This window comes from Atheta coriaria, unplaced genomic scaffold, assembly GCF_025399875.1.
Source record: "Atheta coriaria isolate IRGN ID8LTWV9N9 unplaced genomic scaffold, Caltech_Dcor_3.1 hic_scaffold_6_pilon, whole genome shotgun sequence".
Lineage (NCBI taxonomy): Eukaryota > Metazoa > Arthropoda > Insecta > Coleoptera > Staphylinidae > Dalotia > Dalotia coriaria.
In genome coordinates, this window is record NW_027045448.1 from 10384403 (window position 1) to 10409113 (window position 24711).

The window sequence follows — 24711 nt, forward strand, 5'->3', positions numbered from 1 at the left end:
TTGCAAATAAAACTCTACTTGCCATTTATAAAAATCCCCGGAAACCACGTAAAAAAAACTCAAACATACTGACGATAATTTACTCACACTGACGGTGTCACTCTTACGACGCTCTGCCGCAATGCGCACAAGTTTGCGCGTAGTCGCCTAGTGTATGCTGGGCTGCAGACCTGCGGTCATAGCGAGATCCGGGTTGTCAGGCCTGTCAAGCAGTGCAGCGGCCGATCGCCTGACAGCAAATATGTTTACGAGAAATAATTTTTGTAAATTTAAATCGCGCAGCGCGATGCGGTCGCATTATGTTCGCTGCGATCAATACTGAATCTATTAACACAATTCCGCTAACTACGCTCTCTTCGTAAATCAGTCGCACGTCACATGTTTCCGTTTTGAGGTTATATAACTATCAATAAGTGCCCAATTGTGCGAATTTCCTTATCAGAAAGTTTGTTTATTGAGTTTTATCAATAGTATGTATAGTACACTAGTATACCGTAAGCTATTTTTTGTTCACGTTTAACCCACGTCTTGCATACGTGGTATTTATATCATTAAGGTAATCTTTATTGCAATTTAATATTTCCTACCACTGGTGAACAAATCATTATCTTTCAGAAAGTGACCTGAGTTTAAGTGGTCAAATGTGGAACATTAAAAGAATGTGCAATTTCATTTCTGCAATGATCAACTGGTGACTGTCATGTTGCCAATGATTGCCAGTTGTAAATACCTTTGGCACTCAAAGGATCAAGGGCCTCTCTATTCTAAAGTGTTCATTCTGTTGTGACCAGGAGAATCTATTCTCTTATATTTAAGTGAGTACAATATTTAATTTTCCATATTGTATTTCACACTAATTTAAAATAGTCACAAGTTCTTCAACTTTTGACAACCAGCAGAATAACTTAGCATGAATTAAATTAACATTTTAAATTGGATTCTGTCTGTATGTGTGGGAATTACATATGCATAGCTTGATGATAGGTAAAAAAAATGGACTTCAAAGTATGTACATACTCAATATGTGTGATTATCAAACAAGTAAAGCTGGTGTAAGTAGATCAAGCATAACGCCAAGAACGTTTGCCAAAGAATTCGTTTGAAGATGCACTGACCTTCATTAGAATAACAGTTAGCCACACAATAAACAATTCATTTGCCTTGTTCTAATTGCCCAAGTGAAATTAGCCAGAGAAACAATATTTTATGTGTTTATCATAAAAATTCGAAGTGCGTCATTATTAAAGTGCGTAGTGCGTACATATTAATTCATAGTGTTACTGTGTTACTACAGTGGAATTAAAATAATAATTACCACTTCCATTCCAACTTAGACTTTGATTGCAGGTCAAGTTTAAACTTTAACATGCGTATAGATACGAGTAATGCATAATATACGTTCAACACGTAAAAATTGAACAGTGTAAATAACAAGCATTTAAGTATTTAGTTATAGCAATCAGTAGTTTGCGCGCAATACTACACAGACATTATTGTTGCATAAGTCACCTTGATCGGAACCTGTTCTGCTCAGTTGAATTACCATACTAACATTTGGAATTTACACAAAAATACTTAAAATACACACAAACTGCAGTGCCGACTTGTGAAAGTTTCCCACAATAGTACATTAATAAAATGTGTGATGTGATTTGTTTATTTACTCTTAGTTTTTGGAACGCGCTTGTTGTTTGAGCGACTGTGGGACACAATCCATGTGTACATTTATCTAATCTATCTTTATCACTTAATTGAACTTTGTTTCTGTAATGTGACGGTTTTTTCGGTCTCTAGGTATACTCGTAGACCGAGTGCGCTAGTAGCCAGACGCGCGCTGCTACCATGTCTGGATCGGGCGATCGTAAAGAGCCGCTAATCGGCGTGATTGACGCCGGCACTCGCACCATCAAGTTCTGCGTTTTTAAAGCGAAGCACACCAAGGAGCTGTTTGAACATGCCGTTGACATTAATCCAATCATTCCGCAAGAGGGTTGGCACGAGCAGGATCCTATCGAGATACTCAATGCCATCAAAACGTGCATCTCGGAAGTGACTAAACAGTGCAATATTGAAGATATCGCTACCATCGGTGTGACGAACCAGCGTGAAACGGTGGTCGTCTGGGATCCACATAGTGGAGAACCGTTGTATAATGCGATTGGTAAGTTTTACGTAATTTTATCCGATTTCATCGTTAGTTGTTATTTTGCCGATAAGAAATGCGATAATCTGACGCTGCATTTTTACAGCTTGGAATGATATTCGTACCTCGTCGACGGTAGATCAGATTCTTGCCAAACTGCCGGATAACAATAAAAACCATTTCAAACAGATTTGTGGGCTTCCCGTTTCGCCATATTTTAGTGCATTTAAATTAAAATGGTTGATGGATAACGAACGGCCGATTCGTCGTGCTGTTAGAAAAGGCAAATGCATGGTTGGCACCATTGACACGTGGATTATTTGGGTAAACAAACCACAAAACGATTATATAGTATAATTTGTCTAACCTCGTGCTCGATTTTCAGAATTTAACTGGTGGAGTTGACGGTGGTATTCACATTACCGATGTAACGAACGCATCTCGCACATTCCTAATGAATTTAGAGACTTTACATTGGGACCCTCTGTTATTGCACACTTTTTCTATTAACAGTAAAATACTGCCAGAGATATTAAGTAGTTCAGAGATTTATGGCAAAGTTAAAGGTACCGAACTTGATGGCATAACGATATCAGGGGTAACATGTCTAAATTATTTATGTCTACTGTAAAATATTAAGATGCGTTTAGATTTTAGGAAACCAGCAATCTGCCTTAGTTGGACAAAACTGTTTTAATCGCGGACAGGCAAAGAATACCTATCGAAGTGGGTGCTTCCTTTTATATAATACTGGCACCTCTGTAAGTTTCTGCATTAATAAATGTTTTACTTTTATTGCAATGAGTAAATTAATTTCTAGAGAGTTCAATCGACACACGGCTTAGTCACAACTGTAGCTTATAAATTCGGTGATGGTCCAGCCACTTATGCCTTGGAAGGAAGTGTTGTCGCAGCTGGTGAAGCCTTAAACTGGCTGAGGGACAACATGGGTTTGATTAAAAATGTACAGGAAGATACGGAATCGTTGGCTCAAGAAGTATTTAATACTGGCGACGTTTACTTTGTACCTGCATTTAAAGGACTTTTTGCACCATACTGGAGAAAAGATGCCCGGGGGATAATTTGCGGTCTAACCGCGTACACAACTAAAAAACACATTATTCGGGCAGCTTTAGAAGCTGTATGTTTCCAAACGCGTGATATCATTGAAGCTATGAATAAAGATTGTGGTATACCCCTATCCAAATTGCACGTTGATGGTAAACTTACAACGAATAATCTTTTAATGCAACTACAAGTATGTTTAGAATATATAAAAAAGACTTACTTAGGACTAACTTGCTGGTGTAATAATTTTAGGCCGATATTAGTGGGATTCCAGTGTTCAGATCACAGTCCCAAGATATTACAGCGTTGGGAGTAGCGATGGCGGCCGGTCAGGCGAAGGGAATTGATGTTTGGGATTTAGATGCAAGAAATCGCGAAGTAGTCCCAAGTGATACATTTTTACCTACAACTACTGAAGATGGTAACGTTACTCTAATACGACCCTTAATTTAATAATAATTGCACTTTTTTCTTTTACTTTCAGAACGTAATGCTAGGTATACTAAGTGGAAAATGGCCGTCCACAGGTCACTAGGATGGGCTACCACAAAGAAGTCACCAGATATGACAGGTAAATTAAAACTACTTCGCATTACATTTACGGAAATAATATTTATCTATTTACTTTCTATAGATGAACGGTTCAGACTTCTGTCGAGTGTACCTGCGGGCCTATTTTTAATTGGAAGCTTTGGAATGCTTGTACTTGCTAGACAATTCCATAATAATACATTGTGAATTCCTAATTGACAATTAAATATTGCTTGGAGTTCATCAAAATAGATTTGTTTTTAGTAAAACCTTGAACCTTTTACCTCTGTACACAAACCGGCTTGCTTTCTGTAAATATTGATTATTTATTAAAATTATGTATATACCTTGTTTATATTTTATAGTAAAGTGCATTTACTAAAAAGCACGCGCCTAAAATCATTGCTTTCAGTTTGTTGTTTACTTCTTGATGAAATTGTACACCATAAAAATTCACTTCTGCAAACTCGTCTCTTAAACGCCCTGTCCACTGACTCGATATAAGTGCGACGTCGCCTAATTTGTTGTGTGTAGTGACATCAAAATTCAACTCTCGGACGCAGCAACGCATTGTGCAACATGGACCCATCACACGAAATATCATCTCACCGCTGGCTAAATTAATAACAAACAGTGGTCTGCAAATGGACCATTGTTGTTCAATGCTACCAAATATCGAGTAATCCGGACAGGAAAGTATGTCCATGGTTTGCATACACCCAAAACAGAAGCAGCAATCACCCCGTAAAAACCTACGAAATCTTAAGATTTCTTTTTGGTCGTGCGTTTGTAGAATGGAGAGTTCAAATTTTCGCAGATCGTTGCAACAGTTACGTGATATCGCGTAATTATGTTCAATTGCATCAAATATTTTCACTCCGTTGTTATCGATTATTTCGTATCGTGTTTCATTTTTCTTTGGTCCGGATGTTTTGTCTTGATTGCGATAAATAAAAACTTGGTTTAGTGAGTTCAGTGGATCTAAGCCGTTAAGAATTCTTTCGACGTTTTGTTCCGTTAGATCAATTGCTTCCAGTTCGCGGTCTAAGATCTCCCCGAACATTTTGTTAAATAGCGCCTGTCAACGTTTGAAATGTGTAAAAACTATAACAATATGAATGACTCGAGTGAAGTTAAACTTTTGTTTTAAGCTTACTTCATTTTCGAAATAATTTTTTACGAAAACTCGTTAGAGAAGTACAACTTCAATAATGCTTACAAAAATAACGATCACCATGTAGACAATGTCCATTATAATAATAATAATAATAATACAAGTTACAATTGTATGGCGAAATATTTACAAGATAAACATGTTTGTTACAGAGTAATATTTTTGTTTAAAACAAGTTTTTTTATTCCTGAGGAAAATATTGAACTCGTACGCAACTTATTAGTTTGATTCACTCTTTTAGTTTAAATAGCTTCTCATCGCAGTTGTACAATTAATATAATTGTTATGTTAGAACCTTATCTTCTGTGCGCGCTTGAATACAACAAATGAAACAGTTTCATTCAGATACGCCGGTACTGCCCATTCTTCCAGTAAACTAAAATAAGTGGTGGAATTACAATTCTAACCCATTCAATGGTACATCCGATATGTTGATATATTTAATTCATAAAGCGCAATAAATATTTTTCCATATTTACACATTATGTACTTTAATTATATTTGTTATTTCGTTTGCTTTGTAAATTGTAACTACATTTCATACACTTGTTCGCGACTCAACGCGCAAACACACAAACGGTCTGGCAACAATTTGATTTGAAACTTGTTAAATGCCCGTAGTTGACGGATTAGTATTGTGCTTTTTCTTTGTTTTCAGATATAAATTAAGTGTTGTAGTAGGACACTCCCCGCGGAAGACAAATGAGAGTGGATGGCCAGCATTGCTTTATTTTGAATTTTACTTTAACCCGTGAAAAACATCTTGATTGAACTATGGCCCCCAAAGTATTTCAGCAAACCTGATTTTCATTAAACTAAGCTAATGTCCTGATCACATATGATTGATCCCACGATGGACAATGAGTTGCTAAAATAAGTCTTGTTATTTGTTCATTTCAGGATGAGAATTTAAACAAATTTCAAACGCGTATACAAATAATTGTACTTATTTCGGTCATCAACCGATTTACCGTAAAGCAAAGCTCGTTTATTACAATGTTTCAACGCAAAGTTTTCAAAAATCGAATATGAGAATACTGACGCATAGAAAAATATATTTTAGATGCAAAAAGTCGAAAACTCCGTCATCATACAAATCGTTTTAATACCTTTTTGCGGATTAAAGTCAATATGTAGTACGAGACAATTGTGAACATGGAATGTGTCGAAGTGAAGATTAATTAGAATACCCCTGACTAGTTTCGTTTCTTATTTTGAATTCTCTTATTGACAACGATGATTCTACATTAATTATTCGTAAAATTTGGCACAAAAAAGGTAGTAAAACAATTCAATCGACATCTCAATTAGTTCACAATGGATCGCAATCGTATTAGACACGTATTATGATAAAAATAGTTTTTTACGTTTAGAATCTTTTAGAAAAATAGTATGAATTTGTAACACTACGCCCTCCACCCCCACTCAGTGGTACTCATGCTATCCATGCTTCGTTCCAAATTCATGTAAAATATCACATGCCATCTCAATATCATTCTTTGTAATGCCCAGCGCTTTGATGACGGCTTCCTTGGAGTATCCTTCGCTGACGAGTTTTTTGATGTAGTCAATGTTGAGGTTTTCATAGTAAACGTTATTATCCTTCGCTGTGAGCGGATTGTACTTAGCTTTCGGCGGTGTCTCAATCTGCATGTTCTCATAGAGGTGATCGGGCTTGGCGGAAAAATTGGGCGTCGTGCTGGACTTCACCGGCACCGCCACACTCGGCTTGACCTTCGAGGGATAACTTTGGTGCCTAGTTTGCGGTTTCGTCGTTATACTATTTACACAGTTCGTGGAACTGATGAAACCACAAATGGTTTCCGGCGAGCTGAGTTCTACGACTTGCTGTCTGTCGGTGGCAACGCCCGCTGTCGTCGCCGCGGAGTTTTCCCTGCTCTCGCGGTGCATCTCCTGCATTGAACTACTTTTGGAAATCGGAGGAACTTCAATAGCGTAGTATGTTAGGTTCGTCACAGATTGCGCTTCGTTGAGCGTTTTGGTGTTCGGTTTTGGGATACCGTTCGTTCGTGAGCTTGATGACGTAGGTATTGTCACCTGCTCCAACGTCGGTGAGCTTTTGCGCGGCGGCAGCGGAGGTGGTAAATTCCACGGCACCACAATTGTTGGCGTGGTGCTACGCCGCACGACACGCGGGCTATTGCGAGGCGACATTGACGGACTTGCAGAAGACTGAGACTACAAATAAACGTGTTACACTGGCACGTATATGCACCACATGCGTCACAAACTCACGGTAAATTCGGAGGACGGGGACAATGAGCTTAATGCACTACCAGTACAATTCCACAATTCACCGGTGTCCTAGAACAGTCACAAGTTTAGTTGTTACGATGACATTGAACCCAAAGGCACACGAAAGCTAGCACTCACCTTAAAGTACAAATAAAGCAAAAACGGACAGTGCGAGTGAGTCAAAAGTAAATACTAAACATGACAAAAGCGACAAAACAAAATTCAAAGTGGGCAAAAATTTACGATGGCATTTCAGATAACATAGTTCCAGTCGTTTCGTAAATTTTCACCCATACTTGAGTAATGGATTAATAAAAATAAATGTATATTTCATATTACCTATGTTTCATTGAAATGTACAGTGCAAAGTCGACCGCAGCGACTTTGTATAAATCGTATAAAAATTAAATCCTTCGATTGCTTGTTTTTCGTTTCGTTTTTCAATAACGTACTAACTAAAGTGTATTAATATAAACATATAATACTGAAAATTAACTTATAATAATCTAAAAGAAACAATCGTTTGATTCCCAATAATTATAAAAACATGATTAAAAGAACACACACATCGGTGCCACGATTGCATGCAGAAGGCGACAAACACAAGGCAAAAGCGCAGCCCCTGGTTCAAATTTTTTGTTTGTTATGATTGTGTGGTGTTCAGCGAGAATTCAGTCAGCGTAATCGTTTGTGCAATGTTTTTGTTGTACCTCAAATTCAAGATCGTCGTCGTCAAAGTTGGCGGAGTTCGGCGACGATCCGACGGCGCCCTTGGAACGATTGTGCGATTTGCGCGGATCGAACGGATCAACGACGATTTGTTCGGTGCCTTTGATTTCTGCCCGACAGAACGGACAACCCTGACCTTCCGAATCCTGATTTTCAGTAAAAACACAAACAACATCTATCAGAAAACATCATAAAGTTAGAGACACATAAAAACGTGGAGTGGGTTGATGATAATGACAGGATTACTACTAGTATTTGAACTCGGTTCAAGTTTTGAGCTTTTGTTTAAGCCCGCACTTACGATCTGCCACGACGTCAAACAGGGCGTGCATAACAAGTGCCCGCAGGGCTCTATTCGAACATCTTTGTCATTCTCGGCGCAAATTTTGCACAGCTGGAATGTGCTGCCCATCTCGCAGTACAGCTCGTATTGCTCCTGTGTGACGGCGATGTGATCCTCTGGAGTCGGCTGCACGGCCCAGCTTAGGTCGGGATTATTAATGCGGCCGTCCGGGAATTGATAGCTGCAACGCAAACGAAAACACATTAATCCATTTCGAACGCGGGGCGCCCTGTCGATTGCGAGCTATTACTCACAATCCTTCCCTGTAGCCATCCAGCAGCGCCTGGATGAGACTTTTGTTCTGCGGGATCGTCTGAAGGATCTCGCCGTCCGCGGTCACGTACCCGATGGCCCATTGTCCCAGCCGCGTGCAGGAGAGTCGAAAAACATAGCTACCCGCTTTGTTGATGTAGCGCTGCAGCCTTGCTTTCACTTCGTCGTACGTCAGAAACGCTACGTAGCCGGGATGCGTGACCGCTAATATTTTCCAATTTCGAAGTAACGTCGCCCAGGGTTGGAACAAACTATATTACAAAAAACCCAATTATTCAACAAACCCAACCACATTAATTATAGAATTGCATACCGTGTGAAGACGTCGAATTCAAAATTTGATATGTAATCATTGCATGTTAAATCTATCGTCGACTTCAACGCCATCGCCTCCAAGCCGGTACTAATCGGATGAACTTTATTCAACTCTTGTCGGAAAATCTTCCAGGGAACGAGCGTGCTGAATAATTAATAAATATAATTAATCAACGTGTCAAGATGCCTCGCGGTCTTTATAACACGCGTAAAACACAGACGAAAAAAAAAATCCAAAACCTAATTAACATTAACACCATCAACATCCGATGGCCAATTTCTACGCTAGGAGTTCTCCAAACTTTAGAATAATAATCAATCCGCTTACGCACGACGCCAACATATTATAAATTCGCCATGGAAACTTCGAAGATAAGGCAATTAATTTTAATTATACACAACGTAAACTTCAGGCATTGCGAAGTAAATGCAATCTTGTTAGCTAGAGATGGAGAGAATTCATCGGGAATACCGTCGAGCAGAGTTAACTTCTATTCGACAATCTACCTACAGAGTCCGACGCCATTAAAACTATACGCCAACGTGTCGTCAACTTCCTGGAAGAGCGAATTGATTAAAAACATACATTTCCTCCACTGGGGTGGCGGTCTAACATTCACGGTTTGTATTGTCAATGTCAATTTTGCTTACGAACGGATATCAAATTAATGTTGTTTGCGTTCTGTTTACAGGATTCACGAGAGTATGCTGCTTATTCCTGCATTCAGGCGAGGATTATCCCTTTCGATTGCGACTACATCTCGTGTTTGTCATCGATTCTATTTATAACATGGCATGGAAATGATGAATCGAGCTAATTAATGGTGCGCAGTTTTTTTCTCTCCATATATCCTTCGTCATCTTAGCAAGATAGAAAAAGATAAAACACGCCATGAGCGCGGATTCGAATCGAATGCAGCGAAAGGATGTTTGAAGAATATTAATCAGAGGAAGTCGAAGTTAACTGTAAAAAGATAAACGCGCAGTGCGATAGTTTACCGAGTTAAACGTGAAAATAATATTTATTTTAATTTCTAGATGCAAAGTTTAATTTTAAGTTGAGATTAATGCAAGTTGAAGGTCGTCAAGTTTAGTGTGTTATATTTTTCGGCGGGCACATCTACCTGTGCGCCATGTGCGCAGTGAATGAATGAACTTTGTTTATGTATTTTCAGTAGGTACGCATCGAAAGGCGGAATTTGGCGCTAAAATATTTATACATGTACGCGAATACGTCTTGGACGGTGCGAACGCAGACGCAGACCGACAGTCGGTTGCGCTAACGGGAATTTATTTTAATTTGCGAACTTGGGAGAGCAGATGAGTGAGACGACGGCGATATTTTAATAATATCCTATCGAACGAATAGGTTGATAGAACCGAAGTGAGTTAAATTGAAAATTTGATATTGAATTTGCGGCAAGCCGAAAGCCGAGGAAACCTCTTAGAAAAATAAACGCGAGATGGAAACGGAAATTACTTTTTTACCATTTGCATTGTGGCCGGTGCCGCCGAGTCTGAAGTGGGCATCATAACGATAACATCTGAATCAATATTAGCGCGCGTTTTTATAGATTATAAATAGCTTGATTAATTTATTTTACTGTTATTTGACAAAAATCTTAATTTCTGCAAACGCGGATAACTCCCAAGCATTTTACTAAGTTTGCTGAGCAAATAAGCGAGTTTGAAAATTAACTAAACGGCAAAAGCTAATAAAATTACACGAAAATATTTACAATAGGCCGAGTAAAAATATTTGTTTATTTAATTCGACGGTAAGGAAGCTGCGTCATAAACTGAGTGCGTCTTCGAATAATAAATAAACCATATTAGTATCTTAGTAACTACCGGCAAAAGCAGTGCAAGAAAAAAAAAATGCGCGCACGCCGCAGGAAAACTAATCCCGGCTCGGCAGTGAATCAATGAATGAGTGCACTAATTTTAGTTTTACAACATCCGTCACGAGCGATACGTCCGCGCACGGCAGCGCGGCGTTCATCGAAAAATCACACGTTCCTGGTGCGCATTTAATTTTTGCCCGAAGTGGGAAATTTCCATTGAAAAACGCGTGGAAGCTGAGATACTCGTGGGGCTATGCTCACACAAACAAACGTCCAAGTGAGCTTTAGCGTCACGCCAGCGCGTCTGGTTAATGAATGAAAAAGGTTTTTATGATTGCGAAAAGTTTTAATCGGTCTCGCGCCCGGCGTTCGTCCTTCTAAGCGGTGTGCGATATCAAAGTGCTCCACTCCTGCGAATGGGACTTGGCAATTACACAACGTATTTGTTATGCCAGTATACCAGGGCGGTCGCTATTCAGCAGTCGACTCGTAGATATAGTTCTCATGCGAAATCTCCAAGCGAGCGATGCCGCTTTGCGTGGGCCATGAATGAAATATTGATTGCAGCCAAAAATACTATAACAGACTTCAATGGCCCGTCGCGAGCAGAATACGACGCGCATTCGCAGCACACTGTCGCGAACATTTCGTCTTCGACGACAAACAAATGAATTTGATAGACATAAACAACTATTATTTCAAACAGAAATTGCATCTACTCTCTTGAATCAATAATACAAATGTACACCGAGAAAGCAATTCAATTTTATTTCTTGCAGAAATATGATATTTCATTGTAGAAAGAAAGAGTTTTATGAATTTCTATGAAAAAAAGTTCATGCAATATCAGTCGAAATGCATCAAGAGTAAGAAAAGTAACGGTTGTCTTATCAAAGGCTGAGGGCGGAAGTGGAAGTTTGATATCGTCGCAGAAGGTATTTTTAGCACAAAAATGTTGAACACAATGGGGAATTTAGCAATTGTTTGATAGCGCTTGCAGATATGGGCGTCAAACAAATCGGGTGCATTTGTTAAATTGCTTAGTAGCAACATCAAAACTTGATTGATCTTAGCAACAGCTTGTAAGACATTGCCACACAATAGTTTGTAAGAAAATCAACTTTGATTCCGACGATATAATCTCAACTATATTGAACTCAAAAAATCGAATTCTCACCGACACAAATCAATTACCTGATAAAATTTAAACACCAAATTGAGATAAATAACTATTTGCAATTCACGCATTGATATACTATCTCAACAGGAGTGCAATGTGACACATTGCGCAAACTTTCATTTCACAACAAGTATATTAATTTGTTTGATTGATATTAAGCTAAGTGGTATGAATCAGCATGACCTGATGCATTCGTGGGCGCTACCTCAATCATTACCTTCGCACGGAGGTTTCGCAGGTCGGACCCGCGCTATTCGCAGGCGTTCAATGAATGAATGAATGAAGCAGCACGTCAGTAGCACATGCGATTATTTTAGTGCATGCAGAACATTCCAGTTCAGTATCCCACCTTATTAATCACCTCAAAATATGAACAATAACACACAATACAGGTCTTATCATTCATTAACAACGTTATCCGTGTTTTTATGATAGTAATCATAAAAAACATTGTAACAATGTCGAACATGTTTAAATTTCTTTTTGATATTGAGTTTGGCATGATTGTGCAAGTGTAATATTACATACCAATTGTGAAAAATATTCATTTCATTAACCTAGATGTTCATATCGATGCACTGGTGTTAATTTCACCTGTGAATTTCTAATTGCAGCTGCTATGAATTATAAGAGATATATTTAAAAGACTGACACGCAAACTAAATGAAATCTGTCGTTGAAACATGAAAAAATAAGATTTATTAAAATAGATTTGTATCTGCTGGTGTGAATCATTGACCGAGATTTACTTTAAAAGATGGTGTAATACTATTTGTCAGGCCAAGTTACATCAATTAATTCAATAAATTCAATGTGTTTTTAATTAAATATGCTTTTAAATCAAAGAAGACTTGGAAAACAGGTCAGTCAACCCGAAAACGTGCCCCCAATAATCCTAAATTCGCGAATATACGATCCTCAAATGATACATGCTTTTGTGAGTTTATTTGTTTAAAATTGATTGCATTTTTTATCATTTGAGTACTGTGACGTTTTAAGTGGGTATAATTGTAACCAAGGTTGAGGCGAAATTAATTTCCAGCATAAAAAATGATCAATTTACAAAAATTCATGAAAAATATCGCACTTTTATACTATTTCACCATATTTTGTGACTAATAGTTAGTGTCAAATTTTGTTTGGTCGGTTTTAAAACATACCAGACTAAATTATTAATACCTTACTCCACAATATGCTAAAATTGCGTCAAACAACTAACAAAATCCTCGCTAATTTTAAAGTAACTAGGATTATACATTTGTTATTTTCAACACAAAACCAGGTTGATTATACAACAAATAGATTCAGAACGTCTAAGTGAATACCCAAAGCTTGATAGTGCTATCAGTAAATAAGCCTCCTGTATGTACAAGATTTATGAATGATTCATTCAATTTGCCTGCCTAGTGTTAATGAATGATGTACAGCTATGTGTTGCTTCTGTAAATAGTGGGAAAAACTCAAACATTCATTCAGAATACAAATCCAAATATTTGTAGAAGATAATAAATTAATTGTGTTTGCACATTGATGTACCTAAAATAAATAGAACTTTTGTTTACCTGTTACTGAAATTTGACCTCCAGAATTCAGCAGCGTCCGACTTCGTTATGCGAAACTGATCGCCGGCGAAGAGGCCGTTGGGAAAGAGCGCTTTCAGTTCACTTAACATGTGGGAGAACACAAGACTGAGTTTTGTTAGATTGCGCCGGTAATGAGAGTTCTCATCAAACATCTTCTCCTTGCCCTCCTTAAATAACTTGATTGCTTGCTTACACTTGCGCATTAAATTGATAATAAATATGTTAAAATGTTCATTGCTATGTAACTGCATCATATTGTCCTCATACTTTGAATAAATAAGTTTGAGTCTTTGATAAGTGTCAGGCAGAATATCCAGTATGAATGGGGGTGAGTTCTTCAGGTTCATCTTCTGATGCTGACACAGTTTCACCACTTTGTCCATCAGTTTCCAGGTCTTATCCAGCGTGCGCTTGTCGGTGGCATACTTGGGATGTGTGCACACGTCCGAGAAGGCGCCCTGCAGCTTCGAGAAGATGGTGCAGAGGTTCTTGTGCTGGATGGGCCTGTTGCGGCCTGCCATTTTGGAGGAGCGTCCGTTCGTTGCGCGTATTATATAATCGGCGGCGGCGATGCACTTATTGGAAACGGCGTCGCGACGAGCACATCAATCGGCGCGCCTCGCACAATCGCACGGTTTTTCGACGGTCGCGAACCAATTTCATTACGACTTATTGCCGAGCGATACATTTATGACAGACACGGTTGACATTTTGTGTGTTTGTCCTTCATCAGCGGCTCGTCCGGGTTTGTCTCTCGCACATGTGAACTTAGCACAGCCCGAGCGCGTCAATGCGTTACCAACTTCATCCCCACCATTTATCACTAGATCTGGTAATAAACTAAGTTTTGCTTTAAATTTATCAATTTAACTCTAAACTAATCACAATACACAACAACTCATATCTAACATTATTAATCACAATGTACTTTCTATAATCAGCAAAATTAATTCAAAATAATTGCAAATAATTTAAAAAAAGTATATTATTTGCGATGGAACAAGTGTTTTGGATAAATTTTACTTAAAATTGATAACAACTCACTGCAATTTTATAAATCTAGTCTGTATTATTAAATTTTATTTAGAAGTTACGTAAGATTTGGGTTGAAACGTCGAAACCTAAACTTAAATCAATATTTCCCCAATCTTCTCAATGTAAAGTCTGCGTTAAACCTAGGCAACCAAACATTCAGGCGCGGCGGATGTGACGCATAACTCAAAATATAATTTCCGTTTTTAACTAGGCTCGCCAGACTTGCTGAGAGATTACAATCTTGCAAGGTAGCAAAGCTGCTAAACCTAAAACTTTGTTAATAGCGGTCTATTTATAGTTATTTACCTGCTTATCAGTAAGTACTTCTTCCGTGCATTAATTAATTGCACTTCTAGATTAGATTAAAATGTCTCAAGTTAAAACTTTATTAGGTATAATTTATGTCTATTTATGTTCAGTACTTATAATTACAAAAATAATGTTTTTGTCTGTTAGGTCTTTTATATTATATTATTTTTTGAATATAGTTATATATGAAAGCTATAGATATTAAATTTAGATTCAAATTTACGACTTGAAACCCAAGCGATTTATAAATAAACCCAATGACAAAAAAGTCAGAATTTCGACCCAAAAGCATAGAGTAAATTGGGCGTTTAATAATGCATAACAGTAATATACTTTAGGATGGTTCGTGATGTATAGCTCCTCGGCTAAGGCTCCAGGGTTGAGTGTCAAAGCAAGCCAGAAAATTATATTCGAGTATTTCATTTTTTTTTCCATTCTCTTGCCCTTCCCAAGTTTCGTCAATAATAAAAAATGATATATTTTCTGAATCTATAGTCCATGTAATAATTTTTGAAAGCTGTGACACCACTGGATTCACAATTCGAAAATAGAGAAGCAGAGCAGTCCTTTCGAGTGTGGGTAGATGATATATTGCAAAATCGTTGTTTCACAATCACTACTAGTGGCGGCTGTATTCCAGGAGGGACATATGACCAACAGTATTAGCGCTAATGATTGACGAGCGTCCAGCTCGTCCAGCTTTCCAGCCTGCGGGTTCTCTCCTGACGACAATTTAACACGAAACAATTACGTATTGATTTTGATGTTTCCCAATACCAATACGATGTACGATCATAATGTTCTAGTAATGACCGAAAGTACGTTGGACTCTTGGCTATAATACTATTGTCTCTATGTGTGTATGTAGGTAGGTATTCCCAAATGACGGCAATTGACTTACATTTGTAATAGAATTTTATTAGGAAATGGTAGTGTTTTGCAATGACTCTAAGGAAAACATGAATATTTAAATTGTGTAAGTAATAACTTGGATAAATAAAAGAGCAAATGCAAAATTTATATCCAAGACTTGAAAACCTGAAAAGAGAGGAGAGGAAAACCTAGAAACGGGCAACTGGACTGCTGCTATTTACGGACTACCCGCAAAAAGTGGTGGGGGCGGCGTACTAGGAGGAGTTACGTAGTTGGTTGGGTGCAAGGGCAAAAGGGTAAGGTACCAGGTAAGTACCCATATTAGTAGAGGAGGTACCTTTTTGCTATTGTGGATAAAGTTGCAAGCTAGATAGTTTTCAACAGATTGTCATTTAATGCTATAAAATGTAAGAACCAAGGTTAGTTTTAATAAGTTTGTAATTAAAAGTAATACTAGACCATATTTTATTACAGAACTTAAGATAAAAACTTAATCGAGTAAGTTTTAACTACTTTGGCAATTCAAATAAGCTCACCATCTTTAGCTCCACTCGCAATTCTCAATCAGAATCAAAAGTATATAAAGTACTTAGTATCTGAAATTGCTACCCTCATGCAAAATAAACTTTTATGTTGTGTAAGCATATTTAGATAAGAATACAATAAAAATCTTCATCCCAAAAATAAAAAGTTAACATGAAATCCTAATTAACATCTCGCAAAACCACAAAAGATTGAAAGAACACCAACGTACAAATACAAAGTATTAACTATTCTAGGAATTTCAAACAAAACGAAAAAACAAGTGAATTACTGCATGACGTGCATCTAGCAACATCCAACGATGAAGAGGACTTGGCAGCAGGAGCGGCCATGAGCCACGAGCATGCGATCATTACCAGCGAGGAAAGACAACGACGAGCCATCGCAAACGACAGTTGTCCTGTAATGTGCTTCGTAATCGCGATGCAAACGAGGCGACCAACAATGGCAATGAAAACGACGTAGTGACAATGCGCGTATGCGATGTGAAATGCAAACGGGGAATAAGCACGAATAAAATCTAAATGCACTGCGGGTGTACAATGTGCGACCCGGGCATAAAGCACGTCGGGTTTGCATTCGATCGAAATAAATTTGACAGTTTGATGCAGGACAGCGCAAGCTAAGAGCAATTGTTACCAGGAATTACAGATTGCAAGTGTAGGGATGATAAAACACTGCATTTTACGATAGTCTATAAAGTAGCACTTTTGTGGTGACATTTCAACGTGCAATGTTATTTTTAACATCACTAATGACAAACAAGATAATTATCTACCGTTATTTTCATGTTGTACTTAAGTAGATTTAATAACTTAAAGTATACCGATAACATAAAATTATACTTTAGATTCCAAATGTAATTCACACCAAATATAAACTTTGCCGGTGATAATTTATGGTTAGAAACAAATGATTGCACCCTTTATACCCTTTACACCTACGTAATCAGCATTCCTCGAAATCGATCATGCAAGCAACGCTCGGAGCGACGTAAAAGTTTTATTTTATTTTCCATCGTAAAAAAGCGTTCCATAAATATGTATGTGTTTTCCACTGCTGGGGAATGACGCCGTTGATGGTGGCGGAGGCGGTGGCCGCAGCGGTCGCAGGACACGTTCGCTATTCAAAAAAAAGCGTCGTGCGCGCGGCTGGAAAAAAACGCACTTGGTTGACACGCGCTCGCGAGCATTAACCAGTCCCAGCGAATTAAATCGATATTTCATATAATCCTTGCATAAATAATGGCATTTGCCGTACAACAGAATAATTCACAACAACACTCGCCGTAAGATGATAAAATATTTCCTATATCGGAACAAATATAAAATTCAGAAGAAATAAATTTAATTTTTTATGTTCTGCAAGTAATTAATTTCTTAAAGATTTATTTTAGACATTGTTTGAAGTCATAAATTCAGTAAAAATTTATTCATGAATAAAATCTATTTTATTATTTATTTTTATTTTATTTAGTATTACTTTAGTTCTGTTTGCAAAGAAAATTGTTTTTTTCTTGTTTAAGATTCTTTTGATCATAATATAATGCCACGAATAATTTTTCATTTATATTTACCCTTTTACCTACTTGATGTTATAATGCACAACGTAAAATACGGAAAATGCAGAAAAATTGTTGTGCTTACGAGGACAAAGAGACGGTAATTGTAGTTGGCATTCCATTATATTCATTCTAACCCTCTAAAAGGTTTCTGTGTATTCGCATGGCGTGCGAATTCAGCCTGTTGCATAAAAGTTGCATTTACCATTGTTCAAAATTATTGCACGAATGTCTTAATGCACTTTAGTTCAATTATTTGAAACAAATTAATGTTAATGCTTTGCATGTTTAACATCTATTAGAGTAACATAATTTGCCTTATTATTTAATAAACACAAATTACTGACAAATGCAAAACCTCGTAGCAATAAATCACGTAAAACTAACTTTATATTAATAACTTCATAAAAATAAAAATTGAATCCGTAAAATTGAGATTTAAAAACCGGAACACGTCCGTTGGTAGAACTTCAAAGTTCGTTTCGAAGCTTTATAACTTCAGACGTTAAATTCTCTAAATTTTGAATAAGATAGTTAGAGAAACTTCAGAAAAGAATAAATTCACGTATAAGTTGGAAACGAGTTTTTTTTCAATGAAAAAATAAATTCAAACATGGAATCTTGTAATAAAGTTAAATTAAATCATCAAAAATATTTCCCCTTTTTGCAAACCTTAATTAATCCATGATAAGTTGCGCCAGCTTGCAGAAAAAAACGTGTAATTTATTAATTTGGGAAAGAATGTGGGTCCATCGAGGATAATTTTGGAAAAGCAATTTTCGCCCAAGTATTCTTCGCCCACCTCTTTTAACGTCTTCCAACCCTTCCTGATCGGTGGCGAAGTACGTGGGCCGGTGGTAGGCGCGCGGTCTCCGAACACGAAAACCGTTAAGCAGCGAGAACGCGAACGCGAAGGCCCGCCGAAGGATGTGCGGCTCATTTCCTGCTGCGTTTGCGCAGCGCCGTCGTCGTTGCGCCACTTCGGGAAAGGACCTCTGACGGTGTGCGTGCCCACTCGCTACCCCTAGTGCGGCGCGCCAGCCAGCAGGAGGACCGCTGCGTACGGTGTGCGGACCTCGTCGCAACTTGCGTCTTTTCGCGTGCGATTTCCTATCGCTTTCGATCGTCTTCGATTTTCCGGGGGCGTCTTTAGCAATCCGAGCCCGAGTCGACGAATCGAACAGTTTGACAAAGTTTGTGCGACGTTCAACACCCCAGCACCACCAGATCAACAAGAGCAACAGATTTGCGCTGAAAGGGCGAACGCGGCCGTCGTGTACACGAACTTGTTTGTTGCGATATTTACTTTCTGAGGATATAAACGCAGATACTCTGTAAACGGACGGGATAGACGGGAAAGTTATCAAGGTAGAGGGAAGTCACTTTCGACAAGATGGGAAAAAAGAACTCCAAACTTAAGCAAGACACCATCGACAGGTTAACTACTGCAACATATTGTAAGTACACAATTTAAGTTAATAAAAAGTAGTAACTTTCAAATAAAAACTACAAAAGTGTGATGATATATTAAGTTCAAACATCTACGTCGTGGATAAATTGCTTTTGCGCGTGAGTTGGCTGATGTGAAAATTTATGTAGGTGGTGAACATCGAAGGTGAAGTCAAAAAGTCAAGAGCATTTATTCAACTTTACTGGACGCAAATTGAAAACTAAATTGGCATAAACTTTCCGTATGGTATATCTACAATATTTATACGCTTTCCTGTCATTGAAATGCATGCATTTTTCGACAAAAATCAAAAAAATACAATTTTGTGCGCCATAAACAAAAAATATGATTATTGACTTGTTTTGTTATAGAAAATTATGATTTTTATGATAAGAAAATGTTATGTCAGCAGGATAAGTCAGATGCACCAATATTGTGTGAAATTTTGAATATCCAAAAGCTCAAAACGAGAATCCATTTCTTCGCAGATTAAGCTCATACGTTTTAGTTCGCTCGTCTGTGGACGAGTGACGCCGACTCGAGTAATACCAGATCGGCTTACTTTCCCGAATAAATATGATTTATAGCTGGGATACCAGACGCAGAAAATCCAACACGAAGGTCGTTTCTAGCTCCTCGTCGGTACTTTACTGTGAAAATATTTGCGAGATGTCGTACGAGTGCAAACTATTGCGTTGAACGTTCTGTCACCTTAAAAATACCAAAAAAATTCAACCGATGTGATTTTAGCCTCATTTAGTAAAAGCACTTGTAGGCAATAAATAATTTTCTTTTCAAAAAACACCCTAGCCTCAAGTTAGCGTGAATGAAAAGCTAGTGGTTCCCATCCAACGCACATTCACGCACAGAAACATAAATATTCAAAGAAGCGAATGCCATGTGTATTTTGCGTGCAGATGGAACGAGGGCGAGTTATCCACACAGACAGCTAGGGAGAAGTAGAAGATCGCTGCTCTTGAACGCGCGCCGGGAAACTGAAAAGTTGGTGGAGCTGCCGCATAGAAAATGAGTTGTGCGCGTGTGAGTCGTGTGTGAATGGCGAACGTAAAGAGCGAAAATGTTCTATTTGCCGAGCGCGGAGACGGATAGACATGGAGATGCTCTCGCCGGATCGAAATAAATAAAGCCAAACCGAACATGAAAGTTTGCAATCCCCGACTATTTCACGCTCTTTCTACTCCGGTTTAGTTTTCTTGCGAGCAGTTTTCCATTCCGGTGCGCCTCGCCGAAGGACGCTCGTGCGGAAGATAGCTCGGCTTGCCGCGGTTCAAAATCGATATGCGATGCATGAAAAGTCGAGGCTCGAGAGGCTGCTGGCTTTTGTTTATTTGAATAACAACATCAAGACTGCAAACGAAACGAAATTTAATCATATATTTACGAATAACCTAACCACCACCAAACCAGTAACCAGATATTTTCAACCAAAAATAAATAAATCCAAGTTTATTTTGAGATATAACATTATTTATGATTTACGAACAAAATAAACCATTTTTAACCAAGATTACGTCTTGAATCTTGGAAGTACCTTGAACTAAAACTTTGTTGACAGCTGTTGGGCAAATTTCGACCTACTTATGAAACTATCGGACGAAATGTTGGTTTGATCAAGTCAGAGCAACGTTATGTTGCTTCTATCAAACATCACATCCGCGTAAATTAAAAATAAACATTAATATTGTCTCTCTTGAATTGATTATGCCCGACTCACCCTGGCATTCATTAGAGCAATGTTTGTCTAATAATAATACATCAAGGAGTGGCACGCGAGATTAGGGCATCCACGCATACATATTAGGCATGTTTTGTTAAGAGAACAGCAAAGGATTATTCTGACTGCGCATATTTTGACTATGATAATTGTGTTGCTTTAGACGCTAATCCGTTTTCCTTGTTTGCTTTTCCACATGTAATATTATAACGTTTTTTATGAATACTTTTTGCGAATACTAAAAGTTAACTATCTACGAAAATAGCTTTTGATTGTTTATTGCCAGAGGCAAAGGGATTAGTTTCATGAGGCATATGCATAAAAGGACAGGGTTCGTCGTTTAACCTTTAACCTCTTTTCAAGTTGCTCCCGCTATCGATTTCTTCGCGGCTCGACGCTGTTTGGAAAAGTGTTGCGTGAAGAGAATTAGTAAAAAGGATCGAATGGGTGTCAAAAGGTGGACGCGGCCTACACCAGCGAACATTATGGGTTTATTTCTTCCGTGTGATAGATACAGGTATATTTAGACGATGCGATAAATGTTAATAGAAATGGCGCCTTGAAGTTCAGCGTGTGAAAACGTTCAGAAAATATTTAGAGAAATTTAATACGAATGCCGCGTGCGTCATAAATGTGCTCCCTATAAAAATCTATTATTTCGGAGACATTAATTTCGCGTGGACAAGCGTGCACGCCAAGTTTTAAGCAGTTGAGTATTGTGAGAAGTGAAAAAACGTTTCATGCTGCACGCAAACGAAATCCGCCCCGAAGTTTGTGGACGTGTTGCTTGCCAGTTGTGTGAAAATTGCGAATTGGGAAAAGTCCCTGGTAAACGACGCAAGACGAACGGTTATAACCCGACGAGTCGCATTAATTTTCGGTTTGCGAACGCGTTAAAGCGTGGCAAACGCCTGGAATGGCAATACTGATATCGTAAAGAGTTCCCAAAATGGCGTTAACAACAAATCAAGTACATTATCTGGTTTATCAACTTCAATAATAGGTAATTACGATTCGCCAGTGAAATTGTCACTTTTTTTCATCGAAACGGAACACAGATAATCATAATTAGATCTAAAACGAAATAATGTATAACATTATGTTGAAATTTATTGTATGATGTTTAATAGTAATAAAAGTACAAGTTTCCATGAACACCATCATTTTATACAAAGGATATACTTAGTAAATATTAAAATAATGTGTAAATATATTACCACTCTAAATTATTTTATTATATTTGTAGTTTCATCAATAAACAGGCAACAAACAAAAAAGAAAACAAAATTTTCCTCATAATATCCCGCGGTGTAAGCGATAAGGCTATATAAATACAAGTCAAGTTTGTTCTTGTGTTCCATGGCAAGTAATTTGATTTAGGACTCTTGATTAAAACTTATTTTAGGTCATTCAGAGCTCTAATCTTATATATCTTGCTAAATAAAGTTATTTCCAAAGAATAACGAACAATAAATGAATATATTTTATTTGTATTTATGATAAACTCAATTTGACTAAATAAACTTTCAAATGCTGAGTTTGTTTAAGTTCCTCAATGGGTAAATGGTCTTTCTATGTTAATTATCCCATGGTCATTAAACCGTTTATCAGCTGAGGCTGAAGTGGCTTCAATATTGGCCTCATTGGAATTGCACTCAGTCATGCATAAACATCACAAATGAAGCTCTCCGCAGATGCCCTTAATATTCGCGATTCAACCAAACCCGGAAACCCGGACAATCTGTTACTATGCAAATGATGTACTTGCCAACTCTTGTCGCCGTCAAATATGTGCGACTACTGAATTTACAAGCGAAATTGTTATGCAAGTGGGCACTCTCACTACGGTTCCACTTTCTGCTTCGATTTTGCGACTTTTGTTTCTCATGCACATTGACTTTGTCTACTACTTCATTAAAAACGGAATTAATTCATCAATTTTTAAGCAATTTGTTTACGCTTGAATTTATGCTTAGAAATAAATCTAAAGAAGAAAAATAAAAAAAGGAAAACGAAATTTTGTTTAAAAATAGATATTTCCACCCGTTGGTCATGATGATATACCAAACTTTTTTTTGTTTTGCGAAAAAGGTGCAAGAACCGTAGGCAAAATTTATTTTTCCTCGAAAAAAAGGTAGAAAATGTAAACCCACGCATAAACTTTAAGAAGCTTCTGGAGTTGTGGGTAATTTATATTCGACACATAAGATTGAGAAATGCCTGCGACGTGACAGGTGATTTTCACCTTACTTATGCAACGCATAATAAACCTATTTTTACCTGCGTCAAAATTTTACTTTCTCTCAACCTCTACATAATACGAGTACATATTAGGGTTGCGTTGAGGTTAAATTTTACAAACAAATAGGTTGTTATTATTGTTGTTGCGGAACAGGATGCCGAAACGAATTTCCCATAAACATTTACGTTAACATCCTTTCACTATCCGTTTTAGTTGGCGTGTTTGGATGTAAGCCGAACTAGACAATGTAAATGGATGAAGGAAAATCAAGTTCTGCATCCGAAACCGCAACATTTCAACAAGAAGAAGAAGGGATAGATAGCGTAGCGCAAAATTGTTATGCAAGTTATTATGATTCTCGGCGAACCCGAAAACCACCGCCCAAGTAAACAATTCTTCAGCGCACATCTCCATCCACATCCTTTTCGCTTCAATTTCGTTTAGTGGCAGCTTTCTTGGTAACTTTGGAATTCTTGCGTTTTCTGTTTGTGTTACATCGGCGAGAATGCGTAAATTATACACGAAACTATTTATTCAAAACTAATTCAAATTATACATCCGTTTAGAATGCAGGACAATTAACCCACTTAACATAAATTAAGTTGGCGCAAAAGCAACCCGACACGGCGCGACGTCATTTATCATGGGAGAGAATCAGGGCGGCTAACTTTGCATAATGAGTCACGATATTTTAGCGTGAAGAAAAAAAATGTTGCCTTTTCTAAATACAAATACAGAAAGAAAACAAAAACGGAATTAACTTTAGACATAAATTTGACTTAAAATTGTTTTATCAACTTGAAAATCGCGTTAATGTGTTCATTCCAACAAAAAGTTTACACATTAATATAAATATTATGTTCTTACAAAATTTTATTCATGTTACGAGGTATTAAATACGCATAATTTACTTCAAGATATAAGTAATATAAAATTAGCAGATTTTTTTTTAAATTTGAAAATAAGATTATATTTGCGCTGAATAAAACTAGTTGTGCATTGTTCTATCCCTGCGATACATTCAAACGTCTTTGAGCAAGAAACAAAAGTCGCCCCCAACCCAACCTCCAGGTTTCCGGCGACTGGCGTCGCGACGTTTATTGTATTGTCATCCAAAAGCAACGATGCTCAACGCTCCGAATGTAAAAGGTAAATGACAACAGACGTCTGCACACAATAAGTCATGCCGGTGTCAAATGATTATAGAGTACGTGACGAATTCACTGGCTGTGCACGTCTTTGCAAACGCGTTCGATACTCTAGGATAAAGCCGCCCGCCCGTTCGTTATTGTATTGCGTTGCGTTACATTACAGAGGCGGTGAGAGCGCCGCCGCCGCCACTGCCACCGCCTTCTCCCGTTCACATCGGACGCGCCACTCGACGCGCAACTTTATACATATAAATTGAATGCCTTAATGTCAGCTAATGAATACGAAAGAAGATTAATTGAGTGCCGCGACTTTTTGTTTCGGGGAATTAAGCGTGTATATCTTGTTCCAACTTAATGTGCGTGTCGAGCGCAC

At 37.8% G+C, this 24711-nt stretch overlaps 3 protein-coding genes across 3 annotated transcripts in view; 2 read left to right on the top strand and 1 right to left on the bottom strand.

The window, feature by feature from the left end:
- Positions 1-307: 307 nt before the first annotated feature.
- Positions 308-3991, top strand: LOC135794829 (glycerol kinase 3-like). The gene is made up of 10 exons (XM_065306268.1): positions 308-556; positions 616-815; positions 1795-2161; positions 2250-2467; positions 2529-2741; positions 2794-2904; positions 2964-3401; positions 3464-3632; positions 3696-3782; positions 3846-3991. The coding sequence occupies exons 3-10, from the start codon at positions 1843-1845 to the stop codon at positions 3947-3949; spliced, it is 1659 nt and encodes a 552-aa protein (XP_065162340.1). The 5' UTR covers positions 308-556; positions 616-815; positions 1795-1842; the 3' UTR covers positions 3950-3991.
- A 975-nt stretch (positions 3992-4966) lies between these two features.
- On the bottom strand, positions 4967-14208 carry Cbl (E3 ubiquitin-protein ligase CBL). The gene is made up of 7 exons (XM_065306267.1): positions 13419-14208; positions 8831-8977; positions 8499-8768; positions 8203-8425; positions 7883-8047; positions 7173-7241; positions 4967-7115 (listed from the first exon to the last, which is right to left on the bottom strand). Exons 1-7 carry the CDS (start codon positions 13958-13960, stop codon positions 6357-6359), a joined length of 2175 nt encoding a protein of 724 aa, XP_065162339.1. The 5' UTR covers positions 13961-14208; the 3' UTR covers positions 4967-6356.
- Positions 14209-18722: 4514 nt separating this feature from the next.
- Positions 18723-24711, top strand: part of LOC135793329 (frequenin-2) — a 41859-nt gene continuing 35870 nt past the window's right edge. The window contains exon 1 of the mRNA XM_065304248.1: positions 18723-19217. Coding sequence (XP_065160320.1) covers positions 19154-19217 — 64 coding nt within the window. The 5' untranslated portion in view covers positions 18723-19153. The remainder of the gene's footprint in view (positions 19218-24711) is intronic.

Coding starts and splice junctions, on each gene's coding strand:
- Cbl (XM_065306267.1), bottom strand. CDS start 13,960: ATGGCAGGCCGCAACAGGCCCATCCAGCACAAGAACCTCTGCACCATC. Junction 8,978..13,418: donor AGGTCAAATTTCAGTAACAG/GTAAACAAAAGT, acceptor TTAATTATTCAG/CACGCTCGTTCCCTGGAAGA. Junction 8,048..8,202: donor GTTTGACGTCGTGGCAGATC/GTAAGTGCGGGC, acceptor ACTGAAAATCAG/GATTCGGAAGGTCAGGGTTG.
- LOC135794829 (XM_065306268.1), top strand. CDS start 1,843: ATGTCTGGATCGGGCGATCGTAAAGAGCCGCTAATCGGCGTGATTGAC. Junction 2,162..2,249: donor ACCGTTGTATAATGCGATTG/GTAAGTTTTACG, acceptor GCATTTTTACAG/CTTGGAATGATATTCGTACC. Junction 3,633..3,695: donor ACCTACAACTACTGAAGATG/GTAACGTTACTC, acceptor TTTTACTTTCAG/AACGTAATGCTAGGTATACT.